The sequence below is a fragment of the Thunnus maccoyii genome, chromosome 3 (genome assembly GCF_910596095.1).
Source record: "Thunnus maccoyii chromosome 3, fThuMac1.1, whole genome shotgun sequence".
Lineage (NCBI taxonomy): Eukaryota > Metazoa > Chordata > Actinopteri > Scombriformes > Scombridae > Thunnus > Thunnus maccoyii.
In genome coordinates, this window is record NC_056535.1 from 16,774,549 (window position 1) to 16,801,304 (window position 26,756).

The window sequence follows — 26,756 nt, forward strand, 5'->3', positions numbered from 1 at the left end:
ATTGAACAAAACCACTCTTTAGCCCGTAACAGCCGCACTGAAAACTGCGTGACAACACTGATAACCTTTAGATTAACCCTTCATATGATTTACAGAGCATAAGAATCAATGAAGAAACATAAAATAATGGTGAAAACAAAGACAAAAGTCGCCGTTTTTTGTTGGCGCACTCAATCTGTCTGCGATGTCTCCTGGGTTGAACCATAAAATAATAAAGAGAGGGATTACTCCGACAGAAACGTGTACACTGTGGTCACTAACTAAAGCATCCATAAATCAAGACGAGTAAGACTCATCAATAAGAAGTGATTATATACATAAGTGTAATATTTTTAACGGGTGTGATTCATATATACAAGCTAGTCATTTAATAAATACATTAACGTCTCCCCCCCCCGTGTACACGAGAATGGTTTATCCAGGAAGCATGTTCCAGTGTTTGGGGAAATACCAACAAACTGTATTTTCTGCCAACTTGAACGAGTGTTTCCTCTGTTGTTACAGGTTATTGCGACGGTGGAAACAAAATTAAACACTTCTCTTTTATACCCCCGTTTTTTGTGTCGTCGTTTGAACCTTACTGGACCACAGTGTCGGTGTTTCTAAGCCAGAAGGAGGACGTTTAGGGTTTGACAGATTTGGCTAATTGCACTGACTGCAGCTGCACCGCTTTGAGAAACCATGTCTGATTTAATCCTGGTGCTCCTGATAGTCGTGCTCCTGGTGTGTTTGCTTGTGACAGTGGGGGGCTTCCTGATGTACTCAGGGCTCTTGTCTGACGTGGTTATAAAGACTGGGCCACCTCCTATCAAAAATGTCACCATTGCTTATAAGTTCAAAGAGGGATCATACAAGGATTGCGGTGCAGCCTACACAGAGAGCTGCAGCATTGGGCCAAAACTGAGCTCCATCGGTGTCTTCTACGATGACCCCAAACAGGTGAGACCCTAGGACTGAGTACACAGAATCTGTATTTACACTTGACCTCATGACATAACCACAAAACCCACTGTACTTTGTTTCCTGATAAGATATTACAGTAAGTAAAGATAGGTTTTGTTTGACCTGGACAGCGTCTTAAAGGTCACTCAGACGTTGATGTATTCAAAACTTATAAGTAAAAGTTGTAGGGCTGCAGCTAACAATGATTTTTCAAATTATGATTCATCTGATCATTGTATTGATTCATTGTTTAGTCTCTAAAATGTGGTCACAGTCCTAGGTCTTCAAATGTCATGTTTTGTCCTATCAACAGACCAAAACCCAAAGATAATCAGTTTACTGTCATAGAAGGCTGTAAAACCCTGCAGATATCCACATTGGGGGAGCTGGAACCAGATTTTAGGCATTTTTGCTTTAAAAAAAACAATTACAACTATTAATCTATTGTCAAAATCATTTCAAATCTGCAATCAGATTAATTTTCTGTCCATCTACTAATCAGCTAATCGTTTCAGCTCTAAAAAGTTTAGTAAAGACATTTCAGTGAGTATCTTATAACTTGTGATTGTCTATCTACTTAGCAACAGTCCTTTTTGAAGGTCTTGGAGATACTGTATGACATGGAAGTGTAATGTACAGAAGAAGCCACGTCAAATTTTATTTTTATAGCACAATATCACAAACCACAAATTTGCCTCAGGGCTTTACAGTCTGTACAGCAATTTAACATCCTCTGTCCTTAGACCCTCAATTCGAATGAGGGAAAAACTCCCTAAAAGACATGTAATTCAGTGTAATTCAGCATGCATGGCTCAAGGGGTTAAATGCACAGGCAGCCTTTTAGAGGAACTGAGCCTGAATGATGAAACCAGTCAGCTGTTCAATGCCACGTTGCACTGTTGATATTTTTTTCCCCTCTCATCTGTGGCTCCAGGGCGCTTCAGCATCAAAGCTGGCAACCAGACTCTGAACTTAGAAGGGCAAATACAGCCTCTTCACATGGGTCTGAAGAGAGCTGACAGACAGCTGACAGTAAATATGCACTTTTTCAACCTACAGTAGTCTAAATGGTTATGTAATTACATTCAGCCGGGTTTTGCATTAGTCACGGTCCATATCTGAGAGGCAGTGAATGTGCTTTTGTCACCCTGATCCTCATCCAAAACTACACTTTGAATAAATGGGTCGTTCCTCAGCTGAGATCTGTGGTCGTCGCTCTCCATTAATTCCACATTCCGCTGTTCATCACGAGTTGTGTTTTTAGTCAACAAGATAAGTCTGCTTAACAGCTGCGCGTTACATGGGAATGTTTTATGAGTGCCCAGCTGATAACGGGAAGAATATACACACACACATATGGTGTGTAGTTTGATAAAATCTCACCAAGATAGAATATAAACTGTTAATAGCTTATTCCATGGCTTAACACTAACTCTACCACTCTTTTGATTTGAGGTTCTGGCTCACACTGTATTATTGAACTGTATTGAGTCAGCTGTACTGACATTTGAGTGCAGAGTTTGTTGTGGTTGGGTGAGTTAAGCTATCTGACAAACAATGTGGCAAAATACAGGTGCTTGACACATCAACCCAAAGTGCATTGTGACATAGTCTGTGTGGATGAAAAGGAGCACAGATTATGGTGTTGATAGTCTATTTAGTATTGTAGACTACTAAGTCTTTTGTGTTTTATGGTCTCTGACACTAAGTTAAGATCACACTGGGTGTCTGTCTTCCAGTTGCAGCAGTCACTCATGTATAAATGTAGTTGTCCTTTGTGGAATAAAGAATGTGGCACACTGGCAGTACTTTGTGTTTGTCTTTCTGCTTACCCCTGCTAGTTTCTCTGTACCACTTTGTCCTTTTTTTTAAATCAAGGCTTTTAGTGGAGTATGAGTCATACTAGTGGAAAGTTGTGGCAAGAGGCACATGGAGGAGCTTTTAAAAACTTTTCTGCTGGTGTAAGAGTTTGTGGAGAATATGGATCATAAGGAGCCATTACAGGATGTTCCGACGTCTCTGTAAGCGCCTGGGGAAAGATATTCTACTGATACGTTGTCCTGGCTTCTTTCTCTATTTTGACTTAATCTGAAGACATACTGACCTCTGACCTCCCTGTGGAGATAAATTATGAATCACAGAAATACATTAAGCATAAAGATATTAAAGAAGAAGAGATATTCAAGCTAATGATATTGATATTCATCAAAGCTTCAAACTGGTTCAAAGTTTGACTTCAGTCCAGAACTGGGGACTGTCAGAAAAAGACGTCTTAAGAGCCCAGTCACTCTAATAGTTCAACATTTCTTCATGTAATACCAATTTAAAGGAAATAGTGGGTGGTAATTGCAAGTAGTAAGCTGTAACTTCTTGACTGGCCTTATCTCTGAGGCTGGAAGGGCTGACGCATTTTGCTGTTTTCCATGTTTGCCTTGTGACATGAGAATTTGTTGACCCCCCTAGTTTACAAAAGCCAAGAGTCTGATTACTCACCACCAACCACATAAGTAAACTCAGAAATGGGAAATGCCTTGTGGTTAAATTTACTGTAAGCTAAGATGGAATTTTTCATAATAAAAATTGTCTTTATGTGACTCACTGCCAAACTCTAATGCAGTAATTAAAGAATAAGTGTTGTGGGCACACTGTTACTCCTCCTGAGAAGTTTTAAGAGGTTTAAGAGTTCAACTCTTTTTACTAGTTTTGCGTGACTTACAGTGGATGTTGCAACTTGCTGTGTTCAGACTTGACCTCCTTACTTAAGGTGGCTCACTAACACCAATGGCCACTAGATGGCACTATTAGCATTGGATTTGGCTTTGAGTCAGGATCATCCCAAAAACTACATATTGATCTTCATACTTATAATTTATTACCCTGACATGAGTAGTGCCTCTTAAAATCAATTCAGTCAAAAATGAGTTTCATCATGTTAAAATAAAATAGGATTTCAAACATGCTCAAGTGGCTGTGTATCAATTGGTCACAGTGGCATTACTCCACTGGTTTTCACAGCTGGTTTTTTTTCAGTCATTTGCATTCACTTTGGATTCAAATTGTAATACAGTCCCTTTTATTGACTACAATGAAAGCCAAGGACCATGATTCAAAACTAACTACACCAAATTATTAAATTAATCACAGAACATGTAAAGAGAAGGCTTCTATCATAGTGACTAAATGTACTCTATATTTAGCAAGTCGGACAGCTCTTTGGACAGTTTTGGACTGTGTTTGACTATAGCGGTCTGCAGTGGTAAAGACAGTGGCTGACACCCTCACCTCACTCTGCTGAAGCATTTGAGACAACACTTAAATAGCCAATTAGCACTAAATCTAGCTGCTTCTCTTAATGCCTTTTTGCTTTGAGTGTGCACATTCATGCGTTCCTGTTTGCATGTGTGCTTGTAATTGCCATAACTTATTAACACACATGCCTGAGGGACTGAACATTTTTGCAGTTTGACTCACAGGGGTCGGCCACTTTAGTGTAAAGGCAGCCAACTGGACGGTGAGCCACAGCATTTGAGGTTATTCTTTAAACTTGCCTAGTCATTCAAGGCAGAGTTGCCTAAGGGTCAACTTAAGTGGGGCTTTGACAAGAGTATTGAACAAATCCCTGACTGGATAATGTACAGACTAAATCATTGAATTTATCTGTTGTGCTCTTGTTGGATGGAAAAGAGTAAAGAATCCACAAGCAGGCTGCCTGTTGGCAAAGAAATCTCCAGAGCAAAATTCATTTAGGACAGTGCTCAGAGGCCAGTGGATGTGTCACGAGGGCTAAGACAATAATCTACTAGAGAATGAGGAGCTTAAAGATGGATGTCATTTATTGTCTAGTAGGAATTAGTAGGTTGTAGAAATGTATGGCTTAATTTCTTTAACCATTGTCCTTCATCTATTCTTCTTGTCTATACTTTTTTCACAAAACAGCAAATGCAGTTGCCTCTGACGCTGTGAATATGTTGTGTTTGTATCAAGGCTTAACCAGAGCTCCTGTTTGGTTCATCTCTGATCTACTGAATTCCCACTTTGTTTTAGCCTCTGAAGCAAACCCACTCACGGCTCCCCATGACAAGCAGGAGAAAATGAAATGTCATGTGTAGACGTATATGGGAGTGGCAGTGAGAGATGAGGCGAGGTGCGGAACTGCTTCAGAAGAGGGGTATAAATTGGTAGGAGTCTGACTCACCTTGAGAGCCTCGCAGTGCTCCAATTCATCAATCGGAATTTCTGATCAGAGCGCCGAGCAGCGCTGCACTCCCAGTCAAATTTATTAGCATTTTACTGCCGCTTGTCTGTCTGTCGACAGCAACAACATGAAAGGGGGGCTTCTGGCAAGGAGTTGCCACTTTTAAAGGTGGATATAAAATGAGAAATAAATACGCTGATACTCTGAAGTCTGGTCCCACAGGTCTTCAAGTCAATATTATGCAAGATTGTGGACATGCAAGCTTTCCCTATGGTAAAGCACCCCGTTAATATTTATGAACATCTCTACTGTGAGTAAGATACTGCAAAATGAGAACGAAGCTATCCAGACAGGATCTATTAAATTGGGAAATGTTCACTGCTTTTTTATCCTGGAACACAACTGTTGAGTGTATTTTTAGGATGCCATTTTCATCCATTTTCACATGTAGAAAAAAGACATTACTTTACAAGCTGACATGTTACGATTAGTTATTAAAACAAGATGAAGAAATGTCTTTAAATCTTATTGCGCCATCAATCCTGTGACATGTATTGGCTTTTCACCCTGTGTTATGATGCGCAGGATATTGGATTACACAGCCTAATATTAATCAGAGCAGCTTACAGAGAGCAAGGAGGTGGAGAGAAAGAGTTGAACATTTGTATAGAAGGAAGTAAGCCTACGCCGAGGAGGAGAGGAATCCATTCATATCTCCTATTAGAGAAGATTATCTCTCTGCTCTGTGACATCTGGCTGGAGGAGTGCCACACTGTGTCCAGCTGGCCAAGGAATGGTGAACCAGCTCCACAACTCTGGTGAAGGAAAAACTGTGTCCTGCCTCCAGCAGGCTGCTTATCCTCGCCAGTAATTATACATGCCAGAACTCCCAGGATGCCATGTGTAATTACCAGCTAAGGCTGAGCGCAGCCTAAAGGGACAGAGCTGCACTTGGTGAAAGAGAGAGACAGAAAAAAAATTTCCACGGGCTCCTCGCTCAAGGGGCCATTGGGGCCCACGCCTCGTCACTGCAGTGGATGTATAATCTGATTTGGATGCTTGAAGGCCCCCCTTCCGAAGGAGGACGTATTGATGTTTTGAACTTTGTAGTTTGAAGAAGTCTTTATTTTATTTCCACAAACCAATTGAGTTGTATTAAATCAGTCAGCATGATGGCTGATTTTTGCTTTGTGCCCAATTGTAAAATGAGCCTCACTGTTTGCTTGGTAATCAGTTTGCTTTAACTGCATTAGTGTAGGTAAGCATACTTGCTTCACTGCTATTCCTAGTCCATTAATTCAGCAGCCAACAGCTCATCACAGCATACCTGTGGTCCCAGTGCAGTGCCGCCCTATTAGTTTCAATTTACCTCCTGGTGACTTTGTCTCTGCTGCTTCGTCTGCCCGCGGGGGGACGAATGGCTTCCAATCAGCTGAGACAGGTTATCGCTCTGACACACTGAGGCGAAAGAGCTCTTGTTGAGAGATTGCTTATCCCGTAGTCTTCTGTTCTTCTTGCTCCCCATGTGTCAGGTTCTTTGCTTGTACATGGAGGAGCCCTAAACACCATCTGTCTCGGTATTCCAGATATAGAAATAAAATGATAGTCCGAACCACTGAACAGAAAGAGAGAGCCTCACCAGCGAAGGCAGTGATGTGTATTGTTTGTGCAATACATTTGCAACCGGACTGTTAGATGAAAAAAGATTTTTGTCTGTTATCCTCTCTTCACAAACTCAGTGTGTTCTTTTATGAATGCTGCATTTGCTGCTTTTCATGCTTCACTGCAGACGTTGATGGTGAAGACGGCATGGAGGTCCAGAGAGGCTCCATATTTGCAGAAATACTGACTGCAGTGCAGTGAAGGACCCCTGTACAATCACAACCTCTTAACTCCCTCCATTCCGTGTCATAGCAATTAACCTCTTGCACTTTACTTCAATGAGGAAAGAGACAACTCTCGATATAGTATTGCCACACTTTCTTTAATGCTCAGAGCGTGGCACACTCGAACTTGATATAAACATAGGAGCTGCTGTAGAGGAGTGAGCCCTGAACAGTGGGGCGAATACTTTTACATCTTTTTCACACCAACCTGTAGGAGTTGTTGTGACTACTCTATGCATGATTATACCCAAACAGACATTACAGGATCAGTTTCAGAATAAACAGATGTTCTTTGTTTCTCTTTCACACAGGAACATACTGTTCAGAGACACAAACATGATTTCTGTGACTGTCATTAAGCATTTTTAACCTTTCACTTCACACAAGCATTTATACATATTCATACAATAATTTCCCTCACATCTGGCATAACAGTGAACCCAGTTTGACAACAAGAGCATGAAGGGCAAACGTGATGATTGGCACCTCACTCTAACATTTTTTAAAATTCAAATACACTTTTTACTTTGTGAGTACACACTACAAGGTTACCTGTAAAAAAAAAATAAACAGAGAAATTAGAAGAGAAATCTTTTATTCTGCCTCAGCAGTGCTGTTATGTTGCCTTTATATGGTTTATATGATTTATTTTATACGCTCTTTCAATGGTAATTGACCCCTCTCTGCCAATTTAGCTCCATATTTTGTTGATTGGTCGCTTGGTAGTTGTGTTATAATGAGCGTGGTGATGGTCCTCGGTCAGGCAGAGTGCAGTACGCTCATTACAATCTTGTCTTTTAAGCCTTTGTGTCAGGCAGAGAGTTGGCTGCTTGCCTTGTTTGTTCCTGTCCTCCCTAACCTGCTAATACATCAGCAATGACCAGCAATTGTAAACGGACTCAAAACAATGCATCCCAAGTGGTGGTAGCCGGGAGGGAAGAGATGCAGGGGCCAAGAGCAGGAAAGATGAGGAGAGTAAATCCTCATTACGTGTCTGCTAATAAAGAATTACCTCTGTCAGCCGTACCTTTTTATTGTTGGAGAGCCCTCATCCATCAAAACTGGCCCTTGTAGCCTCAAGCAAAGAATTGCTTTTGAAATTACTTTTTCTCCCAACAGGTCCTTGGAGACCTGGCTTAAGGGAATCAGGTCGAGATGGGAATGGCACCATTTGTGAGGAGAAGTCGTCTTAAAGTCCCATGGGTCATGCACTCTACGAAAGTTGACTGAATGTCTTTTTTTTCTGATTTAATGAGCTTGCTTATCATAGGGAAAAATGGACATTGACCAAACATGAAATCAACAGAGATGTATTCAAAACTTGTAGACTGCGCCAGTGTTTCACAGTTCACTGCTAGCTGAATTGGTTTTCTGCAGCGTGGTACAGAAACATAATATGTCAGTGTTCAGTTACTGAGATAAAAGCTCCACAGTCTTCCCATTATCTGACACTCTGCTTTTCACCCAGGCCAATCAAAAGCCACAGTCGACTTACCCCCTGCTACCTGTGAGAAATGGAATCACATGCTGTCTTTCAAAACACCGCTTAGGCAGTGGCGGACCTTTAGGAAGCCGCTGCCCAGCGTGGACAGCAGCTTAGAATTTCAACCTTTTGTGGTGTTAGAATTTCAGACGCAAACAAAACAACTGTAGTGGTTAAGACAAGTCAAGTGCATGGAGTGGTGTTCCTCTCTTTCCTAATTGCCTGTAGCAATGCGGTGTGTTATGTGTTATCTGGAGGGAAGCAGAGATGAGATGCAGTCAGGGCTGCTGTGTGTTCTTGCCACTGTGTGGGATGTGAATGATAGCTAGAGCCCTGAATGATATCATTAGTGAACTACTGGTTTGGCTAACACACTCTAGTCTATCAGAGCGGAGAGCAGGAGAGATAGTGAGATGGTAAGATACTGAAGCAAGGCCGTGGGAGGACAGTTGTTGTTCCCTCGGTGTTTGAATGGATATTGTTGTGTCTTATCATAGACCACCAGTGTTGACAGGGAGTACAGAAGGTGTGTTGACAGCCCATACATTTAATACGTTCATGAAAGAAAGAGGGCGATGCAGACCAACACTTTCACATAAATCCAGTCAGACGAGAATATCTAAAATACAATTCAGCCATGGAAAAAAAAGGCTCAAGAACAAAGGTTTTAAACAGTCTATTTAATAAGAGGGCATATTGGGCTGGACGAGTTTTTAAAAAATTGGTATTGTGATGATATAATGTGTTAACATTTCACAAAATTGTGTCCAAACTGTAATATATATATAAAAATTTTTTAAATGTTTTTAAAGGATACAAAGGATTCTGTCATTTATATACTGGTATAATGTCAGATGTGTATGTTAAACATTGGTCAAAGTTCCAAAACTTGAGGTAAATATATGCAAAAATGCTGCGTTCAAGTCAAAAGCCAGGGCTTCAGCCTGCTCTGAATGCTCCATTTGTAGTGTCACCTCTACTTCCCCATCGAACTGACATCAGATTGTTTGTGCATGCTAACAAATGGCTGTTTGTTCTGTAACTCCTTGTTGCTCAGGTTGTATGGACGTATTTGAGAAATTTATAATTCGAGTAAAGAACAGGAAAAATAAGCAAAATCCGATAATGATAGTTTCTTTACGTAGCCTCTGGAGCTGGCGGAAGCCTGCTGAGGGGCAGCTTCCAAGAACTAACCGATCAGAACAGGGTGGGCTCATTGGGAGGGGGGCTTTGAAGAGACAGGAGCTTTTTGAATTGTAAATCATGCAAAAATATTCCAGTAGAGCCCCAGAGTAAAAATATAGACCTCCTCATTAAGTTTTTGAGTTGCATTTATCAAGAGTTTTTTGTCCAATGTAATGTAAACAGTGGAACAAATTTAATTGGAAATTAACACCAATTTCATTACTTTATATGTAGTTTTGCATACACTTGACGTATCATGATATATATTGATGTCAAGAAAGCATGTGCTCTTTTTTTTGACCGAAATGGTTCAAAGAACTAAGGCGCTCCCTTTTTTGCAGTCCTGGCTGTGTTTTCAATGCATTTGAAGAGCCGTGAGATTCGGCAGACTAGACACATAACAGACGGAGTTTTCACACCTGACAAAACAATAACAGAAATGTAATGAATGGATTCAAGCAAAAATTACAAGAAATGTCCACCCCTCATGTTAATTATATTAAAAGAAAAAAGCTTGTTCATTGTTGTTCGTCAGCCTGAGGTTAGTTTCTGGACCCATTTTGGGCCTATAACAATGTGGAAGAACCCTTGTTCTTCTGGTGGAAATGCAGGTAAGGTTCCTGAGTTCCTAAAAAGGTTCCTGGGTTCCTAGAAAAGTTCCTGTGGGGGAAACAACAAGCTATTAGTTCTTAATGTTGATGATTGTATGAGATTAATTTCAACCACACCTCACAGCCCTGATGGAATGGTTATTTCCCTTTCATATCTGTAATGATTTAGTCAAAATAGATGTAATCCTGTTCTAAATATTGACTTTTAGAATAAATATGTTACTAGGCTTTAGAGTGTCTACATTGTCACATGCTGTAATAATTTACTTTGACCATGCTAACACAGCCATTGTGACTGTCTGTGTTTGCAGAGACTCATTGCTGCATTGTAAATAGATCAAGTATATCTCATGCTGCCTTGAATGAATAATTTTCTGTCAAAAGCAGGTGATCTGTGTTCCCTGACTCACTGTTGAACATGGCGGCAAGCGTCTCTGTTAGGTAAAGATTATCTGCTCAGGCTGAACAGGCACTGTCAGTCATTATTACCCACATACTGCAGACATTAAGAGGCACTGAGGGTTAGGGGTGGGGTCATCAAATAGATTCATCTCAGCCAGGGAGTCTTAGCGGCAGCCAACAATGCTGAACTATGGCACAAATGCTACTGTACTAACAAAGTAAGACCGGGGTAACAGCGCAGTGTAGTAGCAGCAGCAGCACAATGCGGTCAAAAAATAGCCCTGAATGTGAGAAATGAGATGGAAAAGAAGAGAAGGTTGTGATGTTTAGATGTGATAATTATGCGAGGATGCCAGGGACATGAAGAGTGTTGCTGGCTCCCATCTGTGCCCCCTCAGTGCCAGCCCTCCACAGACGGCCACTGCCACAGAGCAGAAACCAGCAGCAGGTTTTAAAGGACCATACCAGGCTTTTTGCATGTTTTAATTTATTTAGCCTTCTACAAATCACATATATATTGCATTGGTTGTCCTTCATTTCAGTACAATAAGAGAATAAGTTTGCAGAGAGTTGAGTTGAGTTAGGTAATCTGTTACAGTGAACATCATGTCTGCTTTTATTTGTGTTTTGCAAGCTCATTTTCATGCTTAATAGAAAATAAAGGAAACTGGTAGGTTGTAATGTCACTTGATTTCTGAGGACTGTTATAGTATGGTTCTCCATATAATCTATATATAATTTCTCACAGTTAGATGTCATTCTCATTTCCCTTTTCTTGAAATCGGTGGCTGCCTGGAAGTTTAGAAACATGTACTTACTGTAGATATCTAACATACTGTGGCATGATCTAGAAAATAGTAAGCAGTGATGTAAAGTGTAACCATGTGATTTTCTTTGGTAAATCAACAAAAACTTATTTGCAAAAACGCAGGCATGGTCCTTGAAAGCAGCCCTTAACTCTACATCCGAAGCCATACAGACAGACTGTCTGCAAACAGATGTGAGTGGGAGATTCTCTGTCAGATTCTCTTCTGACTGACAACTCACTCGGTGATTTTGATTCTGTCTCTGTCACATCTGCATGCAGACGTTAGAGACATTTTTTGTAGCAAAGAGGCCTTGTAGTGCAGGAACCAAAACCTTCCTCTCAGCACATATCTGCTCTCCTCAAGTATCATCGAGCAAGACAAACAATCCCTGCCAGTTCCAGGGCTGCTGTTCTGTAGCTGAACCCACAAATATGGTGACAGTCACACTTAATGTCATGTATTAGGATTTACTTATTTTTTAAATTATTTTTAGGTAAGAGATCAAATATGAGAGGCTGAGAACTCTTGTTAATTGATACCCACAAGTAATTTTCATCTCAAGCACAAGTGACTTTGGTAATATGCAAAACCCAGATGATAAAGAACTTGGAGCATAGTTTCAGAATAAGTGAGCATTTCTGGCACACTTGACCAACATGTTTTTCAGCACAGATACAATTTGAACTGCTACATATGTGACCTAGCTGTTGGATATCTGGAGCTGGATGTTCTTCAGAGCTGGCAGGTTTCCGGTCCAGTGACACTTCAGCCTATGTGAAGGTGCAACGTCTCCACAAGTTTAAATCAACAGCTTCTATTTTTACTTCCAAACATGCAGTTTTGTGCTGATACAGAGTCGGTTTATCAGCCACAGAAGCTGCTGCCTTTGTGAATCTTTTATATCAGCTAAACATAATATCTTAAATCGGTTTGGTAGCCTTAATGAGATTCAGACAGATAAACCCGGATTTACCTAATTGTGTTTTTAATGTTGCCTAAGTAAAGAACTGCAATTTCCAATGCAATAAGAAATGATATTTTTAGTATAATACTACTAATTCTTGTTTATAGTTTCTTCTAGTTGAAACTAAATGTAAATGTTTCATATGTATACATTACTATGGTTTATCTGATTCTTTCTTTTCTGTCTTTCTCTGTCTTCTCCTCTCTGTCCCCTCAGAGACCGTCAGAGAAATGTCGCTATGTTGTGGGCAGTATCCTGTGCGAGGGTGAGGAGAAGCCCGATGAAGAACTGCAGAAGCTGTATGAGAAATTTGGCTTCAAGGTGTTTTCTCTGCCTGAAGTGAGCCACGCAGTGACCACCAGTTTCCCCAGTACCACCCCTTTGTCCCACATACTGGGACCTTACAGGGTCTACCCCAGGCTCGCTTCCTACATTGAGGTACAGACACTATAAGAATATATATTAGCACAATGTGGATACACCTGCAATCTCTGGAGTTACTCTATTGCTCTTTTAGTCACATGGTGTCTTATGTTTGTAAAATACTAGCTTTTTTATTCACCTATGTGATTACTGAACCAGATTTTATCCCTGCTGTTATATTGAAAAATGATTCCAGATTAACTCAGTTATAAAGGTGAATACTATATAAAAAAATATATAAACTAAAAACTATAAAAATGACTTGTTTCATGCCCCTCCACTTCATAGCTATGTGTATATCATCATATGAAGAACTAAGACAGGAGTTTTCTTCTTTCTTCTTCCTTATTTTCTTCTATTGCCGTGGATGGCAATCATCTTGTGATCATAACTGTCCTCTTTTCTGCTTCCTGCTTGTCAAGAGACCCTCACTCATGTGTTGTTTAATTCATCACATGAGCAGATGAGGTCTTTTAAAGCAGATTAAGAATAGATGAAGTAGTAGGAAATGAAGGTACGTCTGAGTCCCGCGGCCCATATTCTGGGTTCCATGTCCTCAGGACAGGCCTCAAAAAGCTATTGACATTTACTGATGACATTTACACACATGGATTCATTTAGGGGCATCCCACTGCATGAATAATGCCCCCCGTGTGCAGACAAGTCTGTCCATCTGTTTGTTTAAGCCTCTGTCTCTTCACAGGAGGCAGGAAGACCCACCTCCCAATCAGAAAATGCACCGTTCTAGAAAATATGCAGATTTTTTTCTCAAATTCACTTTTTGTGGGTGGAACAAACTTTTCTCTCTCATATTCATGACAGTGGAAAACAGGGAGTTCACACATACTTTTCTGTGGCAAGAGGGATCACATTTGAGTGCTGAACTTCATTGGTATTCCTCTCTAATTCTGTGAACCTTTTTGCATTTTATCAGCAAACTGCCGTGTTTTGAACTGCCCGCACAAACCCAATGAATCATCAGCATGCTGGAATATGTAGAGATGATGTGAATGGGAGTACTACTTTACTGCATTGAGTTTTCCATCTGTTGTTGTGTTGTGTGGAGCACAGGAAAGTAAAGAGGCAAGGACCCCACCGATGGCATCATTCATTGGCTGTAGTCAGCTCTGCCCGCATATCAAAGCCCTGCTAAAGATAGCCTGTGTGTCGTAGGCAGACCATTTCTGAAAGGTCTCAGTTGGTTGTATTGTTGACTTTCATCCTGGCCTTGTCTTAGAGTTTCCTGGAATAAGCAGGTTCAATTCAGGGCACTGACAACGTTTGGATTTTTTATTGCATTTATTTGTTCAACACGAGTAGCTACGCAATACATAATGTGGGTTCAGCTTGAAAATGAACATCAGCAGTGTATTTTGTCCTCCAAATTGGGATTAACTAATTCACCATACTGCAGTCCTTGTCACTGTAGGCTGCCATGGTACACATGGTCACCAGCTGCTTCTTTTCACCTGCCCTGAGGCCATTACATCCTCTCACCCACTCTTATGTGCACAGGCAGGCTAACCAACCAGTAGGAGTTGCTTGTACATCATCAAGGGAATGATCCCTTGTTGGCTTCACACCCAGTAAACACTACCAGTTATTTTCATTGCTGGCTGCCTGGGCTGAATGTGCTGCAGCCGGGAATTGAACTATAAGTTACTTACTGTTCTCTAAGCTAAAAGTCAAAAAGGCAAGACTCCAATGTGTGATGTTTACCAGTATGCAGTTAGGAACTGCTCCAGGGAGGATAACTGGGACATTGACTTAATGCATTTTTACACTCTACAAGTTTTTATACTTTTTTTTTTTTTTTTTAAAACATATGTAGTTTGCTGTGATGATATATGTCCTGATCTGCAAATTCTAATCCTCAAAGAAGCACTGTCTGGTCAACTTATCATCGTTTACCAGCATTCTCATCTTTTTTGCAGTTTGGTCTCTGCGGCACTATGCATACTGTAGCATCTCACATCGGGGGCAGGACAAACTCTAACATGTGCACTGACACAGACTAAACGGTCTGAAGGCATAGGAATAGCATGCCACAGTGTTAAAATTTAGTATTCCCTTTTAGGCTCTTCTGCTGTTACATAATCATGGCCTGTGTCAGTGTGCATCTTTTGTTTCTTAGAGTGTGCAGCTCTGTCTGTCAGGCTAGCTGATGTCACCATAGAGAAAGCATCCGTTTTTACTCGCTCACACTCGTCTGCCATGAGGCAAAAAATGCTTGTTGCAGTCCATCAGTTAACCTGAGTGCTGTGACAGCTCGTTAAGGAGCTGCTCTTGTACAGAAGATGGGCTAATAACACACTACCATCCAGTTTGAGTTGTGGAGTGGCGAGTGCACTATGCATACCAGCTTACAGAGGGGCTAATGAATAATGGAGCATGGTTTAGACAGGCTTGGTTTAGAGGGTGCTATGTGAATGTGTTAGAAATGTGTGCGTATATACAGTATGTATGATTAATTGAGTAGGTTTGTAGTATGAGGGAATTTGAAAGGAGGGGGACACTCATGTGACGTAGGTTTGTACTCATTATCTACTGTATATATAGTAGATTTTACTTAATCCACTGACATGTTTATGCTAATCTATGCACTAACATACAAATAGAACTAAAACCCTATAGAGCTGTTCTTCACCATTCTGCATACCCATCTCATATTTTTCTTTAAACGATATCATCAGTATTACTTCATATAGAAACTCAGGACTCTCCTGGATAATATAATGATCCTATAGGATTATATAGTTGCTGAATTCACTCAAAAATGACCCAGAAATTAAAAGTAAACTGATTCACTCGCTAGATTGTAAAATCAGTTTTCTCAGCACCACAATCTTTAGCTTCTGCCTGCTGCATGTGACTGAATTTTAGGCTCGGTGAGATCTTGCTGAAATGTACCTTGGAAGTCGTAGTAAATTTCCAACCCAAAATTTTTATGTACTTGTACCTTCAACTTTTTACTAAAGAACCAGATATCTTCTGACACAGTTGCTCATTTTTTGTACTGATGATTTAACCAGGAGAGTTTCTTGCCGATCCAAGCCATAGAAGTGCTCAAACTGTGTGTCACGTAACGTTGTCTATGGGGAAATATGAGTGGGATTTTTACTTGCCTGGAATAGCTCCTCCCACCTCGCATCTATTTGACTGATTTGTTTTTTTGGCCATCTGGGGGCCGGACAACAAGCTGTTTTATTATCATCTTATAGAACTAATATGGCTAACGTATTGATAGCACATCCAGCAGGCAACTAGCAACATTAGCATTCATTTGAAGTTGTATTTTTGGCAACCTAGCAAATATAAATCCAATATTCACTATCCACTTAGCTCTGTTTTGGTCTTCACCATCTCTGGAGGGAAATATATGGCTCCGTAGCTGCTAAATGTGCCACTTGTTCACCAGCTTGTTGCTAACTTTGTCAGCTGTTAGATGCTGAGCAGGTTGCATACAGTGGCTTAATCAGTGTTATTCTTGCTGCAGCTGAAAAAAAGGCTGGTGCGAGCAGTGAGAGTGAACCAAAACAGTAAAGTTGCAGCCTGTAAAACTTAAACAATGAGCTAAAAGACAATAAAATTCTCTGTGTCACTTGGGATTATCACCGGACTCTGTATTACCTGACTAGAGACGCATTGTCATTTGATTAACCAATAAAAAATTCTTTAAGGCTTAAAATCCTCTATCAAATTATGCAAATCAGTGTCACCAGTGAGACTGGAGAGGCCAGACTCATCATGTAGGCTTACTGTCTGACCCTGTGCCCAGCCTTCAGCGAATAAGTGTTTTCTCAGATACTCTGGCACACCTTCTGGCCTCCCATAGTGGTTCACTTATCAGAGAGCAGGTTAAGTGCATAACTGTCCTTTTTCACTTGAACGCTTTCTCTCTGGTCCAACAGCACCAGCTCCACACCGGCTTACCTTTCCTTATCTCTCCCATGCACATCACACAAGCTAACACACACACAGACACACACACACACACACACACACACACACACACAAGGGGGTGTAACTGTAGCGTAAACGATCTGCAGTAGGTTCACTATGTTAAATCCTGATGTTTTCAAAATGCTGTTCATAATCAGGGGTAATTTATGGTATCAGTAGAATGTCTGAGAACATGGTAATTTGTGGTCAGCAGCTTTGTATTCATGTCAGATGGCAAATGAAAGCAGTGGGTGAGGGGGCATGAGCACAGGATGCTTGGGATTGTATCATCTCCCAGTTAAAAAGGCTGATGGTGAAAGAAAGAAAAATGAAAGGAAGAAGACGTAGCTGTCACGCTATATTAAAAGGACTTAGGCAAGTCCTGTTTGATCTTTGTGAAAGTACCTTTTCAGGACCTGAAGAATAGAAGCAAACAGTCATCAGGGTGTTATTTTGGTGACTGCCTCAGACAAAATTCCCAGTAGTCCCTGTGAGCAGAAACAAGATCACAAGCCGATAGCTCCGGTCCATTTAGTAATCCATTTATCTGAATCAAGCATCATAAAAGCTTTATTATTTTTTCTCTCATTATTATTTTTTCCTACTATACTGTATCATGCTACCATTTTGTTTGCCTTGCAGGTCCCATAGCGACTGAAATGTAGATCTATAAACACCCCAGAATATCTTTGGTTTGTATCAGCCTGGGTATTCCAGTATGGCAGAATTTGGATGTATTCTATTTATTGTTGTTCTGTATGATTGCTCACATAGTTTTTATAGAAGAAATATGTTACACAGGGAGGAGGAGGATGAATCATAAGCAGTGCTGACAAAACAGTCATAGTTTCTGCTTATGAACATACTGTGAGCAGAATGGGGAAAACTTAACTCTGTATCAGCATCTCAGCACAATTATCTGTTTTTCTCGGTTTAGTTTCTTGAAACAAAGTCAAGGCAATTTACCATTGTCACAATAATAAAAAACTAAAATATTGTTTTGAGTGCAGCTGGACTTAGTAGTTGCACCATATGGACTCACCACATAGTGTTAAGTGCATGGCTTTGTTGTGTTGCCAGTTGTGCAGCAGGTGAAGGCAAGAACGAAAGGGTTGTCTCTATGCAACCGCAGGAAAGGTCTCTATGGGAGAGGGCCTCTATGAGACACAAATGAATCACTTTGCAAGGCATTGTGGGATTCCAGGCAACACAGGACTGACCAGCAATGCAGAAAAAATAAGTAGGGGTCGAAAGTTAAAAAAACTTGACCTTTAACACTAGTTAGTGGACCTTATAATTTAGGACAAAGACTGATGATCAACTACCATCAAATAAGTCCACCATCAAATGTGCTTCTGTATGTTTTGGACATTCAAGTGAGACATGTCAACTAATCCTCCACCTGGTGGCACAACCTTATCTCGTAGAAATTACATTTATATACTACTAAACTGTAGTCCCAATTACATTGCTTTGACAAATGTAACATGGATAGTTTTAGGCAACAACAGCACTTTGGTGAAGGTTAGTGAACGATTGTGGTGTCGGTTAAATGTGAATACACACATTATAATTCAAGACACTGAAGACTTTTTTTTCTGTGGTAAACAAAGATCCTTATCTTTCCCTAACCATAATAAAGTACTGCTAGTGCCTAAATATAACCATAAAAGCGTTAAATAATGCTGTTGTTACTACGAGCAGATATTGTACTGCAAGACTGGATATTTTGAAGTCGCCACTGAACCTTTCATTCATGTTCAGTATCAACATTTTTGCAACTTGACAAATAAGTTAATTAACAACATTTTTTCATTATGTTGAGAAAGAACATAATACAGCAAGCATTACGTTTCCTGCAAAACGTATTTGCTGTTGTGATTTAGTCATATATATGGGTGATTAGTAGGTGACAAAAGCAGAAGCAGCTGGACAGACACAGTAAAAGCAAACGTGCGTTAAAGGTGATCTGGGAATATTTGGTTCTGGCACCATCAGAACCTAAACTCCCACCTCCTGAGGAATTTTACAGCGTGAGAAGCAGATGGTGGGATTCAGCTGTGCTGCAGAGTCAGGTGAGGGTAAAGTCATCCTGTTTGAACGTGCTCTAAAAGCTTCATGACTACTCATGGAACAAAAGTATTTGAGATTTCTGGGCTGCTAAACTATTACACCTCATCAACTGTACAAACAAAAAAAATATCTTTGTTATCACTATCTTCTAATGGGATGTGGTTGAGTTTTGGTGTTAATAGGTGACATTAAGTAGGCAACACCTTTTTAGTTAGTGGCACCTTCATGTTCTCCCACTGCAGTGTGTTGATTCCTCACCTCCATTCTGCTCATGATTTATTCACCAGCCACTCTTCTCCAACGTCTTTGATGTTATTATTTGTTGAATTAAATATAGAAAATTTGCTTTGCTTGTCCACAGCATCTATATTTCATGCAATGTCCTGATTAGGGGTTAGCCAGTGGAACTGCACTGATTTCAGGTATATCCACCGAGTAAACAAGAACTGAGATGCCCTTCGCTCTGGTTAGATGGTTCTGTGGGTGAATATAAATGTCTCTTTTCAGTCACAGTCAGTCACTGTTTCTGAACCAACTGTTAACAAAATGGATTCTGAACCATGGTGTTTTTTTTGTTTTTATTCTTCTGTACAGTCATTGAGGTTTACTTTTATCAAATTGTCAGATATTCTTGGTTTCTAGAAAACTCTGTTTTTTTTTTAGAATATTGCATCTTCTTTGTCTATATGTCAGCCTTTGTGTCTTGTACCAAGTGTGTGCAGCTGATAAACTATACTGCTGTCTGTCAGTCAAACAGCAGGATAGTGAATGGGGAATTAGGACACTCCTGTTAAACAATTGCGATTCCACTACCTATTATACTGCAGTTCCGTCTCTGTGTTTCAGCTGCTGCTGAACACACACACGCACACATAACTACACAGAAACACACAGACAATTTATTAATGATAATCTTAAATCACGTTACACGGTTATAAAGCCAATTATTTTCCTCTCAAAGACAGGTAAAGGAATCCTCCCACTCCTTTGCTGCACATCCCAACATTTCAGAATAGTATGCTCATGCACAACTGTTTTTCTGTTATCTAGCTGACACTGCTGAGTTCAGGTTGGGGATTTAATTGTTATGCAGATAACAAGTCATTATTTGCTTTATTCTATAGCTAATTGACACCAGACACACAGAACCCTCTGGACCCATAGATAATATAGCCTCTCAAAGGCTCTCAAGGTGTTTTGGTACAAAGGTATCTGATTATCTATTCAGGATTATTTTTGAGGCATTGTTCAGATTTTTTTTTGCTTTTGTCCTGTCTTCTCCATCTGCCACATTGTATAAAGTACATGATAATGCAGTGTGCTAATGAGCTCTCCTTTTCCTTTCCTAATTATTTTGGATGAGGGCTGGTTGTTTTCAGCAATAGAGAGAGGGGACATTACAAGAGACAGTAAACAGGTAATATTTTGACACAAGGAAAGATGGCAGTGCCTCTGGGTGCATGGACTGTAGTTAAATCTCAGAAAGTGGTCTTGCCATAAAATATTTTGAAGGAATAGTTGGTTTTGGGGATTCTTACTGTTTTCCCCTCTTACTCAGAGTCAGACAAACCTACAGATGCTTTGTTACATTTCTGTATGCAGTTTGAAGCGCATGTTATAGATACCTGTCGGGAAAAGGACCTCTTTAGCATATGGTGCCTTCAAACTGCAAGCAGAGAAATAAAAAGAGGAATCTGTAGTTTGTGTCACATGAGGAAAAATAGAAAAAATGCTTAAAATGGTAATCTTTTCCCAAATCAACTAATAATTACCCACTACTTCTTAAACATATATTGTTGTTTTTGCACATTTTCACATAATTGTGATGAAACAGCCCAGAAAAAGTAATACTTTCTGATCACATTTCATCATGCTTCTGCCAGTAGACCATAGACCTAAATGCTGTATTGTTGGTCCACAATTTGTGTGTGCAGTATCATCAGCCATTACACAGTTCTACACTGACCCTCCCTACTCTTTTGTCAGGCAATGTGAAGTTTAAACCGGCCCAAAGGGAAATGGGGGCGGGGCATGGCAGGATTGCACCTGCTTTGATCCTCTTCAGCCCCTCTACATCTTTAATGCCTCCTAGGCTCAGGGCGCAGACTCCCTTAACTGCTCTCTGTTCAGTGATTTCTGCGTGGGATGGTGCACTATATGGCAGGGGTTGTTGCTGTGATGCCATCAAAGAGGAGAAGGCAAAGTGAGAGTCAATAAGTGATGTGCAAGTTTGTGAGCGAGCGTGTGTTTCTGCGACTGATTGCTTGGGAGCTTGGTGAAAATTTCAGTTAGAAGAGGCACATGAACTGTGTGCTGTGTGTGTGTCTGTGTGCTTTAAAATGCAGGCTGTGGTGAGAGCAAGATAAGTCTCCTTCATTATTAATGCTGTCATTCCACTGCATTGTTCCCTCCATTATATTTTATTGGTTAACATGAGGTTCTTGTTTCTTGGGTGTGCTAAAAAATAATAACCTTAACATAACAGAAACAACCCCGTGGCAGTGGCCGCCTCTGACCTGCAATGGTTCATATTATATGTTTACAATTAATATTCCTTGTTATCCCTTCAGTCTGCCGTTAAGTCTGTGGAGGAAACACTGGGCTGTAGATGCACAAGGCTATATTTAGACTCCAATGACGCTGATGACAGTTTCATCACTTTTTCCCTTTTTTTTCCTAAGAGTGGGCTATGATGTGCTGAAACTCTGTCTACATGCTCGGCTCTTCCCAATATTTCATATAAGGCCTGCTTTTTCTGTTTGCCATGCCAGGCGTTCAGAGAATTGCTGCAGCATACTATTATTATTTTCAGTTTTCCATCTAGTTACGTCTAAAAATTGGTGCATCCTTTTTATTCTTCCATAATTGAGACTCAGTGGGCTGAAGGTTTATTTTCCGGAAAAATGTAAATGTCTATTAAAGGTTGACATTCTGGAAAACTTGCTTGCTTTCTTGCCAGGACTTAGATGAGATGATTGATACCACTTTCATGCCTGTGTGGTACGTAACTATGGAGCCAGGGCACCAGGTGTTTAGCTTAGCTTAGCAGAAAGACTGGAAGCAGGGGGAAACAGCTAGCTGGGCACTGTCGATAGCACCCAGACATGATAGTTACAGCATTTTACTCCCTGTAAAAACAGTTTCTGTTTGTGTCAAATGAAACAAACAAGATATATTGTGTGTATTAGTCAAATTTTACAGGTGCTGGTAGGCAGATTTTTAAACTTTAGACAGAGCCCAGCTAACTATTTCACACTTTTTCCAATCTTTATGCTAAGCCAAGATAGACTGCTGGTATGTGTAGATTCATATAGACATAGCATATAGACATGATAGTGGTAATATTCTTCTTATCTAACTCGACAAGAAAGCAAATAAGAAGATTTCGCAAAATGTCAAACTATCCCTTTTAAGTATTTGATTTACTTGCACCCTCTGAAACCGTGTTGTAAATGTTTAAGCAGTCCCAGGCTCTGATAATACTGGTTGTCTGACATGGTTTGTGGCTCCTATAGTTGATGACAATCCAGCTGATATAGTACGGGAGGTTGATCGCAGGCAGAATTGTTTTTTGTGTTCTTATTGATTCCTGCTTCCCTCTGGCTCTGGGATACTCTTCCCTCTGTAACTCCAGCTGGGCATCAAACACCATGCTGCCAATTAGACTCTTTCTTCTGAGTGCGCTCTGACACGTAGTGTTTTCACCACGGTATTTGTGACGTGTTTAAATTTGTCCATCTTCACTGCTGTGTGTGCACTCTATTCCCGTTCAGCTGAAGGTTAAATCTCTCATATTTTTGAATAATGACTGATGATGTGAATAATGATTGCTATGGCAATATCATTCATTCATTAAGGCGTGGTGTATTTGTGTTTTTTGATACTTCCACAAACAGGTATTTTGTGCATATGAGCGCATGTGAAGGTTTTAACACATCGTCAAAATTCTGTTAAATTTTTAAATGTGCCTTTTAACTACTGCTGTGATGAATAAATGCAGCACACATTATGTTTCCTTGATATTCAGCACTGTCCTTTTCTCTCTGAGAAATCGTGCTCTGACCTGCAGGGAACTAATAATGGTCTATTTGAATGTACGGGCCTGCCCTCTTTCATCTGCATGGAGAATGGCACTACCAGTGTGAGACAGAGGCAGCGGGAGTGTTGAAAACTGAAGACTTTAGATGGCAGAAGCTTTGTACATCCACAGAGTATCTGGTCATCGCCCATCTGGACGGACAATCCCTCCTTGGAAGCACTCTCCACACACATACACATGCACACACCAAATCCTGTTTGTGTGTGTCAAGTAGCTTGTTCATCAGATAGCTCAGTGAAGTTTATTGACTTGATTTCAGCTTATTACATCCAGCTAAGTCGTCAAGGACATCTTGGCCTTTAAATAGAAGTTCATGGCCTTTAAGAAGCTATTCTCCGTAGGAACTCTGGCCTCAGTCTAACTAAATATGAGAGGTCCCGGGTTCAGATCCCGGACCACCCCCCTTTGTTACCACCTGGCTCAAGGCTGGCAACAAGAAAGAAGGCCACACACAGACATACCAATCAAAAAGTAATTTATTTAACTCAAACAGATAAACATAATAATTAACTAATGGGGTGTGTAAGTAGGAGAGACATCAGTCATGATAGCAGTGTGTGGATGAGTGAAAATATGGTGTAAATAGTGTTGGCTGGTGCAACAAACCGAACAAAGTAAGAAGGCTGAGGGCCCTGCAGTAGACCCGACTGAGAGAGGGAGACTCCCAGAAGGGCAGACCTTTTATGTCTTCTTAGCCCAGCCGAGATGGGCAGGTGCGAGCAGGCAACCCTCCCAGCTCCACCTACCAGCTAACTCCCAGTATCTGCAAAACAAGCAGCAGAGCAAGGCAAATAAACAGGCAAAGTGGGAAGAGCTGTCACAGTCATTTGAAGGAGGAGACTGTGGAAGATTGGGTTTGTGAGGATTAGGCCTATCTTGTCATCATCATCCGTACAGGAGGTCCATAAGGCAGTACACTTAGCTTAAGCATGGGCAGGCAGCTCTGTTGGCATCTCAACGAGAGGTAGACAAGGAAAGAACAGCACTGACATCATCTTTACTGACCACTACTGGGTCTGTGACAAATCATGTTTTCTCTGAAACAAAATCTCTCTATAGTTCGAAACTTACTGCAAAAGTCTTATTGTCTAAATTTGACCACCACTTTGAGTAAAATCACATAGTGTTCTGGATCCTGGAGTTGAATTTGCATTCAGGTCTCTTTCTGAGGTTTTGGCCGTTAAGAGATCTGGCATCATATACGATTATACATCTTGTATGATTCAATCATGTGGCTCTTCTAGACTTTTGAAATCTGATTGCACTGTATGGATCAAATTCTGATAGTGAAATGAGTCATTTTGCAGGGGTCGAGATGCTCAAAAAAATGTATCTGCTGATTAACAGATGTCTCTTTCATAATGTAAGTCTATGGGAAAAAGTCTTTTTGGGCCCAATAGCATCACATGATGTTGTAATTACACCGTTTGGTCACTATGTTAAATTGGCCTCAAAGCCCGACGCTGTTCCTGGGGGCTTGGTATCAGAGTCGTGTTAAGTTACCACCGATGCAAACCCAACATTTCCTGCTTCACTGCCTCATATTAAAAGCTTTTAAATGACTAATGGGAGACTTTTATTGTGAAGAATTTACAGGAAATTAAACATGTTCATCACTGAATTAGCAGAGCCTCATTAGCGGTGCTAAAAACTGGTCGACACAACAGCATATGGGGATATTTGGAGCTCTTTGTTCAGTGGATCAGTTAAAAATAATGCAGGGAGGAATAGTACAAGAAGAAACAGCCACAGTGTGATGTTTGATGAAGAGCTACAGATGACCAGCACACCTCCAACAGGTAAACAACTTATTTTTCTTTGCTGTGTTGTGTAATGGAAAAACATAGACAGCAAGCCAGCTTGACTCGAGTCATGATTCAGCGTGACTACCCCCAAAACAATGGAAAAACGCCATACTGTCAGCGGAGCAGAGCAATGAATTTGCACACTGTGTGCGGAGCAGATGACCATATAAAGAAACCCGTCATGCGCCAACATCGGCTCGGACTGAAAGTAGAAAAAACCGTTGGAAACTGAGCGTTCAGAGCAGTCTGAAGCCAGTGCTCTTTGCTCACAGGGATTATTTCGACAGACGTTTACCTCATTATTTGACACTTTGGCCATGTTTAATATGAACATTCGATATTGTAACATTATATATATATGTATATATATATATACATATACACATACATACATACATACATACATACATACATACATACATACATACATACATACATACATACATACATACATACATACACACACACACACACACACATATATATATATATATATAAATAAGGAAAAGCATAAAAGGTCCCCTATAAATTTCAAGTAGGAACATAATGTAATATCAAGTGATCAGATGGAGAAAAGAACAAGGACACATAACCTTTGTCATCTATGTACCTCAGTGTACAGAACTCTTAAAAAACTTTAAAAAAATTACTTTTAATTTTTGTTTACAAAAAGCAGGGGGAAACAGCTAGCTGGGCACTGTCTATAGTGCCCAGACATGATAATTACAGCATGTAACTCCCTGTAAAACCAGTTTTTACATTTCTGTTTGTGTATGAATGAAACAAACAAGATATGCTTGTTAGTCAATTAATTAGTTAGTCAATTAGTCAAATTTTGAAATTTTGAAACTTTGGACAGAGCCAGGTTAGCTGTCTCACACTTTTTCCAGTCTCTCTGTTAAGCCAAGATAGTATTATTCTTCTTATCTAACTTGGCAAGAAAGCAAATAAGATCTCCCAACATGTTAAATTATCCCTTTTAAGTATTTGATTTACTTGCAGCTTCTGAGACCATGTTGTAAATGTTTAAGCAATCCCAGGCTCTGATAATTCTGGTTGTCTTGCATGGTTTGAGGGAAGCTCCTATAGTTAATGACAATCCAGCTGATATAGTATGGGAGGTTGATCGCAGGCAGAATTGTTTGTTGTGTTCTTATTGATTCCTGCTTCCCTCTGGCTCTGGGATACTCTTCCCTCTGTAACTCCAGCTAGGCATCAAACACCATGCTGCCAATTAGACTCTTTCTTCTGAGTGCGCTCTGACACGTAGTGTTTTCACCACTGTATTTGTGACGTGTTTAAATTTGTCCATCTTCACTGTTGTGTGTGCACTCTATTCCCATTCAGCTGAAGGTTAAATCAGCCCCTCACATTTTTTCTGACCCACTCAGCCTCGCCTGTATTGATATGTGAAAAATGATTGCTATGGCAATATCATTTATTCATTAAGGCGTGGTGTATTTGTATTTTTTGATACTTCCACAAACAGGTATTTTGTGCATATGAGTGCATGTGAAGGTTTTAATACATCCTCAAAATTCTGTTAACTTTTTTAATGTGCTTTTTAACTACTGCTGTGATGAATAAATGTGGAACACATTATGTTTCCTTGATATTAAGCACTTTCCTTTTCTCTCTGAGAAATCGTGCTCTGACCTGCAGGGAACTAATAATGGTCTATTTAAATGTACGGGCCTGCCCTCTTTCATCTGCATGGAGAATGGCACTACCAGTGTGAGACAGAGGCAGCGGGAGTGTTGAAAACTGAAGACTTTAGATGGCGGAAGCTTTGTACATCCACAGAGTATCTGGTCATCGCCCATCTGGACGGACAATCCCTCCTTGGAAGCACTCTCCACACACACATACACATGCACACACCAAATCCTGTTTGTGTGTGTCAAGTAGCTTGTTCATCAGATAGCTCAGTGAGGTTT

General features: G+C 40.4%; 1 protein-coding gene across 1 annotated transcript in view; it reads left to right on the forward strand.

Annotated features, from left to right (window-relative positions):
• Positions 1-418: 418 nt before the first annotated feature.
• The window catches only part of tex264a (testis expressed 264, ER-phagy receptor a), a 79,487-nt gene continuing 53,149 nt past the window's right edge, over positions 419-26,756 (forward strand). The window contains exons 1-2 of the mRNA XM_042407463.1: positions 419-939; positions 12,694-12,915. Of these exons, the coding sequence (XP_042263397.1) occupies positions 682-939; positions 12,694-12,915 (480 nt within the window). The 5' untranslated portion in view covers positions 419-681. The remainder of the gene's footprint in view (positions 940-12,693; positions 12,916-26,756) is intronic.